The 8118-nt window shown below is 37.4% G+C and overlaps 1 protein-coding gene across 1 annotated transcript; it reads left to right on the forward strand.

Annotated features, from left to right (window-relative positions):
• The first annotated feature begins 2603 nt into the window (after positions 1-2603).
• On the forward strand, positions 2604-3436 carry LOC144655701 (transcription factor SOX-15-like). The gene has a single exon (XM_078515998.1). The coding sequence runs from the start codon at positions 2604-2606 to the stop codon at positions 3336-3338; it is 735 nt and encodes a 244-aa protein (XP_078372124.1). The 3' UTR covers positions 3339-3436.
• Positions 3437-8118: the final 4682 nt, after the last annotated feature.

Consider the following 8118-nt stretch of genomic DNA (forward strand, 5'->3'; position numbering starts at 1 on the left):
AATGGGTACCGGGGAATTTACTGCTGGAGGTAACCCTGCGATGGACTAGTATCCCATCTAGGGGGTAGTAGAAATACTCATAGCCGGCTTTAGCCTACGGAAACCGGGATAAGCTCCGGCCTGGTGGGCTACTAGGCTCGAATGCAGACTTCACCTTCAGTGTATACTGTCTTTGTTACCGGACTGAAGGCGCCATAATGGGGGTATGGAGGAGTTGTCGTGAGGGCAAGGAAAGGGGAAGAGCGTATGTAAACAAATTTCTGTCCGTTAACTTGACAAACAGAGAAAATTCTCAAAAAATGCGATTTGCAGTTCTTACGTTACATCAAATACCGAACTTAATCAAACACAGACCTCCTCTAAAAGCTCCTGAAACAGCCTTTTGACTTTATATCTTCTTCAGCCCAAGTATGCAGGTTCGGCGGTTTGTTTGGTTCCATAGCCGTGCAACAATAGCTTATTTGAGAAAGGTTTGTTGAAAAAGCACAAAAGTGCATGCGACAAAACCGAAAGGTATTATGGGTTGAAGTAGAAGCCACTGCCGTGCTGAATCTAATTAGATGGCAACATGACAAACGCAAATTTGCAGTTTTCTCTCCCTTCAGACATGTGGAAACAAGGTGCCGGAAAATTTTAGAAGAATTTTCATAGCTAAAAAATGCGACGTAAAAGCTTCAAAACTGCAGAAAAATTTCTCCTTGCGGGAGCACAGGGGGGGTCCCCGGGGGTCTAGCTCTCTCCCTCTGTACCCCGCGGGGGTAGCCATAGACCCCCCCCAAAATATAAAACAAAAAAAAAAAAAAAAAAAAAAAAAATTCTTTTGGGGGAGGGGGGTGGGGGGGGGGGGGGGGGGAGAGGAAAAACATATGTGGGCAAATTTCTGTCCGTTATCTTACCAAACGGAGAAAAATCACAGCAGTTACGTTTCACAGTTCTTACGTTACATCAGATACCGAACTAAATCAAACATATGTACACCTCTTCTAAAAGCTTCTAAACCACTTGTAAATTATAAATATATTTTTCGACATTTCGACATTGCTATCTTCAAGTGCAAAAATACAAACTTCCTCTAGGCCAATATGCAAAATTTAAGTGAAAACGCAGACCAGCTTACGGTCTGGTCGCGTGCAGGCTTTTGTGCTTTATTGCCGACAACTTTTCTCGAATAACCGTAATACGGTTTGTTATATTATGCTGCACGGGGACGACGCACGTGTAATAAACTGTGCGCATGCGTATGAAGCTGGCTACAGCCAAACCAAGTGTTAGTGTGTGCATAAAAGAGTTTTGCAACGCCTTTGGGCCCAAAGCATTTTATTTGCATCTCGCTTTTATGTCAGAAACGTTATAATAACATTCTCCTTCCAGTTTCATGCGTTACAAAAATGACTTTAAGCTACTTTAGATTGCGTGACGCGTGCTTCTGCTGGGAATGGTCCGTACGTTATTATTTATGAAGAAACGTGTTAAGCGTATCGTCGGGGGAAGAATGCATCGGAAAACCGAACAAGTCTATGCACGTGGCTTCAAACAATTGCGCAAAGCTAAACGCACGCGCGCGTCCATCGAGAGCGTCGTGCGAGGATATGTGAAAGGGGGCGGGAAAATGAAAAGCACGCATTTAGCACGCAAGCGGAGCATGGCAAACAAGTTTTATTGTACTGGCAAAACAATTAACAAGTATTTGGTGTTTGCCGGCCAACCACACCAGCCGCCGTCGTAACAAGCTCTTCAGAGTGGAACGGACGTAAACCCAGCAAATAAATTGCGTTGTATCGATTTGAAAAAAGAAAAGCCAGAACTATAAAAATCTAAAGAAAAAAGAAATTACACACGATTTAGGACGAAAGCATTACAAATCATTTTAGACAAAAAGACAACCCTGTTCATCGCTTCGGGATTTCTTGTGGCTCCATTGAAATGACAAAACAACCATGGCGAGACATTGATAGAATAGATTACATTCAAATTACATTTAAACTGCAATTTAGATAACGTTTTGAGATGAAAGATAATTTGAGTGATGTTGGTTGCCACGAAAAACACTAAGTTACCGACCGTGCACATTATTTTGGCGCGGTTTCCAAAAAGCGCAATCTTAGCTTACAAATTTTCTCCCGATGTTTTGCTCGGATCCTACTAAAAAGCATGGCCGATCGGTGTGTTTTTGTTTCATTGTCTGAAGATCGTGGCGGACCGCGGAAGGAATTGCTTTTGTCTTACTGAAGACTAATGGCAAAATCGTTACATAAGTTTATCAGACTGCTTCAGCTCGTACCGCATTAATGGATGGAAAAGATCTAAATTTTTCTCTAGCTTTTATTTATTAGCAAATTAATTTAGTTTTGATTTACGCCCAGACAAGCTATTTATTAGATGAGTTCTAAAATAAATTGCGAAAGAGCAAAAAACATCGCCTTTCACCGCACTAAGTGAACGTGCCAAACAAAGAAACTTTAACTAGCATATGTATTAGTCTATTGTTCATTCGAATTCGTCAGAAAACAATCAAATGCCTCCGATAAAAGGGCTAATATGTTTGTCAAATGCTTCATTTGCCACCAAATTGGCGCACAGTACAGACTACCAGGAACACCAACATGGAACTACATTTAGCAGTTCACGATGATCGTCACATCAAGCGGCCACTGAACTCCTTCATGGTGTGGGCCAAAGAGCGAAGAAGGGAAATGAACCGAGACAACCCAAAAATGCGCAACGCAGAAATCAGCAAAATATTGGGCGAGGAGTGGAGACAGTTATCTGAGGAGGTGAAAAAGCCATTCGTTGAAGAAGCCATTCGTTTGAGACGCCAGCACAAGATCGACCACCCGAACTACAGATACAGGCCGCGGAGAAAGAACCGGCTGGAAGGCAACGGCGAGATTGTGCAAGGTGAAGGTTACCGCCAACCGTTCGCTCTGTACCCAAACTCAGGTGCCCCATCGTCTGCCAGTTTTCTAGCCCATTCCTTGCCTCAAGACTACAAATCAGCCATGTTTCCGCCGAGGTATTCCCATCACGAGAAGCATAGTTACGCAACCGAGCATGTTTCCAAGCCAGGTAACGCTTCAGCGAGCTACCTGTCGCCTTTTCCAGTTCGCTCATCAGACGTCCCGTCTTGGAATGGGTACCTGTCGCCCGCCACTTCGCCGTACTACTTCGAGCCACCACGTTTCTCCATGCCTTGCGAAAGCCCTGTCCGTGCAATCCATCCTGGAAGTATTCCTCAAGTTAAGGAGAAGCTGTCGAGTACTCCTGGGAGCCCCAGCATGACCAGGAACCATTCTAGTTGGCCATATTTCGCCCTCAAGGCAGAACTTCAATACGCGTAAAGAGACTGTTTTCTTTTGTTCAAAGTAAACACGAGGTTTCTTAAGTGACTCTAACACCATTATGAAACAAAAAAAACATGTAGTACATAGCCTTTTTCTTATTTTTAAAGCTTTAATGCGCACGATGTTAAAATTGTTTATAACCTTTTAAGTTTTTTTTCAACGCAGAGTAAATGTTGTTCAAATATTGTCATTTCTTCGTTGATCTTTGTTTATTTTAAAAATAAAGCTTGAATTGAGTTTTACTAAATTAAAAGGTGTATGAGGTTTTTATTTGCATTGCACTTGCGACATCTTTGAGAAGCAGTCATATTTTTTTATTTGCTTTGCCCTTGCGAAATCTTCCGAATACCAGTCATACTTTTTCAATAAAATACAGTCTGCGCGAAATCCCATTATATGATAACAACATTATCAACTTTTATTCCTTCAGCTAGATGTATTTTTCAAATTTTGTCAAGTCACTACTTCGCAATTTTTGCCGTTCGAACAATTGTCTGAAAAATTCGAGGAAGATATCATATAATTTCGATTTGCACTTTTTCATTCGCGATGTGCGAAAATCGTCACCGAGCGTGTGAAATTTTATCTTTTAAACCTATTGAGTAAATTTTGGTGTCAAAAATCTTTGTCCAACACAATAAAGCACGTGGGATTATTGTTAATTGGTTTTAGCCTGCCGCACGTCTGGTGAAATAAAAGGTTTCTTTTTTTATCGATCCAATTGAGTTGGCTTTCAATAGCAAAAAACCTGCTTACAAAATTACATTTCAAAAGGTTAGTCTGTCTGGAATATTTCTAGATAAGTTTACGGCGTAAATATAAGGTATATGTGTTCATAAAACGCTTGGTTGCATTTGGATGTGTATTTACCTCTTAAACACGTTAATATGAGCGCTGATTGAGAAAATTTAATGGTTTAGAAGTTCACTTAAAGCTTGAAAGCAACAAAAAACCTCGCGTTATAGAGTGTGTGCCAATATACGCTTGAAATGTATAGACATTCAAAGAACCGCACAAAAAGGGGCTTATACAAAAGTTGTATATAGTTTATGCTATTTCAAGAAGATTAGCATTAATCTTCTGCACGGAAACCAAATGAGGCGAAAATAAGACCAGAACCACCTCTTTTTTACGATGCTGTGATTCCTAAATGTCCAATTTATTCCAATTTTAAAGCAACCATTTCGCTGACATGATAAAATAGAAATTTTCGCTTGATTAAATAGGAGTGTATTTATGCATGATGACCTATGATGGGCTAAACTGGGGCTTTTGTTTTCATGTTTTGTCAATGAACGGAATCGAAGTTTCTTTCAATAAGGAAAAACCTACCATAAATAAATTCAAGCTGATAAAAATGACAAGAAACTTGCAGTATTTAAAATACTTTTTAGACCGTACACCACTGATACGACATTAAAAATTGCCGGCAAAGTGAACGGTTTCACATAAGTATTGTAATCCCCGTTCGTAGCAACGGCTTCGGTTTTCCAGTTCATCAAAAATAGTCATTTCTTTGTCTTATGTAAACACACAACAATCTGGCCACCTGGAAAACAAATTTTACTTTTGATAAACGAATATTTGTGCTTATCGATAGATATGTTTGGTTTGTAGTGGCTGGGATGGCTTGCAAAACACGCTATAAACCCTGGTTGTTAAGTTCTAAAAACGCTAAATGAAGTGTGGAAAATTCGTTTTCAAGTCGATTGTACTAATAATCAACAATAAAAAGCGAGAAACGTAGCGTGAAATAGACTCTTTAAAACAAATTTAGGCTGTAAAAGAGCTTGTTTTAGAGCTTCCGTGCAAAACTTGTTCAGTTCATACAATTTGTTGCGCTTTTGTTATGGTTTTTCTGAAATACCGTTTCGCTTTTTTGAATGACGCGTCTACATGTACATGTGTGCAGAATACATTTTTAAAAATCCTTTGTTCCCCTGAGGGAGACCAAACCAATGATTAGTAATACTGGTCCAAAAAATGCGTTAATTGTGTAAGAAGACGCGAAACGTGGATAGCATATGAAAGAAATGTCCGGGCTATTATTTGGAAATGATTTTGCCTCACGTATGCCAAACTCAAGAAAATTATTCTGAAACAGCGAAAGAAAATGATCAGAAGAGTTTGATGCCGTTTGTATACATTTAAGCAAGGTTACACGCCAAATAGGTAAATAAGCTCTTGATCAATATTATAAATTTCGTTTCGTGCAGGAGGGCCCTTGCAGTATCGGACGATTAAAGCAAAATGCATGTGGCTTTTTCTGAAAGAAATTGTATAGAAGCTTTACTTTTACAAAAGATTTCTTTTTTCTTTCAAAATGGATGCAGGGAGTGTCTTGATAAAGAAGCCTCGTGTTCGCTTTTAATGATTTATTTCTTGTTTTTAAACAAAAATAACCTTGTCGTTAAAGCAGAAAAATCACTGATGTTTCTTCATTAGAAGTTAATTAATATTGAAAACGAATATCGCCAATTGATAAACAAACCTATAATAAATGTACAGTCCCTGCGTTTATATCTAGCTCGATATATAATCTATAAGCAATATATGGTACTGAACAAATATTGACATTAAAATTGTAAAATTAATTGTTGTTCGCCTCGAGAAATACAAATATTTAGTTTGTAAATGTATCTTTCAGTCTGCTCATATCTTGTGACTCAAGAAAATGAGCCCATTTCAATTTGTTCAAAACCGCAATAACTTGCGTCTTTTCACCAAGAGCGCATCTCTTTTTATAACAAAATCCGGCCTTCCCTGTCTCGCCAAAATGTTACTTTCGACACACAATTCACAGTACTCGGTGATCAATTGATCAAGCTGTGCATGTGTACCGTATTTACAGCATTTATACAAACAAATTAGAAAACAGATTGAATTGAAAAATAACATCGAGTATTATGTTGGTTCACTGAAACAAATCAAACACTGAAAATTCAAATTAGTAATACGGTATTCGTGGCAATGCTACCGAATTAATTTTGCACATTTTAAGTGATGATTTAACCATAAAGGCATTGTCGTATAGTTTCGAGTTTTCTTCATTTGGCACAAGTATAAATTAAAAATTGAATAATGCTGTTTTCTTCAAAATCTGTATTGCTTTTAAAATGTCCAAACGATCTGCTCATGAAGAAAGAATAACATTTCAGATTATGCATAATCTTCGCTCGGTGTTCTAGTATTCTCCGGTCTAGTCAGACAAAAAATATTTTTTTCAGTCTATAATATATTTTTAACGTCAAAAGGACGCGACAAATTTAAATACCTAACTGCGCTGTAAAATTCAAGGCCAAATATTTCCTCGGCACAACATATATTAACTGATTTTGAAAAGAATTCATCGTCCATATATCAAAGCTCTTCAACTGTATTGAAAGTCTTTACGCTGATGAGTTATGCACAAATATAATATTTTGAAGTGGAAAAACTTTGAATCTTCGCTTTAATTTAAAACCTCTTTACAAACTCCGGTTATTTTGATCATTATATGTAACAAAAAGGAGTTGTGCGTTTACGTTTTTGCGACAGGGAACACGTTACCTAATAAACAGAACGAAAACCTAATGAAATGAAAAAAAAAACTAAATGAAAGGCGACCGATTTTCAAAACTGAGTTTTACAAAATTAAACAAAAAAGACTTCTTATTCAAGACATGTACAACTCTATTTTGTTCCGGCTTATTTTTCAGGCAGGCTCAATGATTTATATTGCAGCATTTGCTGATGTTTGCTAATTATTCTAAATTGGAACCGGTGGAAATAGCCTAAAATGCGATTAACTTGTTAAAAGCAGTTAAAATTTATTTGCAATTTATTTCAAAGAAATGGTCGCTTTCTTGGACAAAACAAAGGGGTGAATTTGCAATCATGATCTTTGAATTTAAAATATAAAAATGTTTAAAACAGATCTAAAAAATATAAAACGATACTCTAAATTTTCGATCGCCTTCTGCGGTCTTCTTCAGAGAATGATGGATTTTTGCAAGGTTCGCAGAATTCTAATAAGCTACATCGACGTTATTGTTCGTTGTCCCCCTGGGGAGCAACTAGCGATGCGTAAACACTTGGGAAGGGCGCTCTTTCGTTTATAGAAAGGAAACTTTTTAATGCCGTTCAATTAATTTTCAAATAACTATATTTGGAGAGCGACCTGCAATTGAAATAATAATTATAAAAAAAAAAAGAAGAAGAAGAGCAAGTCGGCCCACAAGAAGCCGCCTATTTTTTCTTCAGTTTATAATTATAAATCTATCAGTTTGATATGACTGTTACAAGCAAGTAAATATCAATCTTTTAAAACCTTTTAAATTACAAAAAATAGTTTATCACTATTCAACAACTTCCAATTTAAATGTTTTTTGTTTTTGTTTTTTTGCAATATGTCACTTTCCGAAAAAAACTGTCGGAAAATTAGTTAAAAGAAAAAGCGCTAAGTAATCATGAAGATTTACAGGAAATGATTAATGGCGATGCCGCGTTCAATGGGTAATATTTTAATAATTTGCGCAAAAAATAAACTCCTGCTCTTTCAACTTCCGCCGACCTTGCTAGAGCTCTCGTATTTAAATTAAACTGAATTGACTACTGTAATAAAAATTGTGAGACTTTTTTGGCTTCGTGTGGATCACATTTTGCGCGCATATTTCTATAAGCCTAAATACAGCTGAAATTTAGTTATTTATTACTTCTTAAGCCTTTGTCGCGCCTTTCAATCGGTTTTCGCTTATTTTGAGCCGGCCGCTGTTACTGTCAATTGTCTCCGCAAAAA

The sequence above is a fragment of the Oculina patagonica genome, chromosome 5 (genome assembly GCF_052425735.1).
Source record: "Oculina patagonica isolate OP01 chromosome 5, crgOcupat, whole genome shotgun sequence".
Classification (NCBI taxonomy): Eukaryota; Metazoa; Cnidaria; class Anthozoa; order Scleractinia; family Oculinidae; genus Oculina; species Oculina patagonica.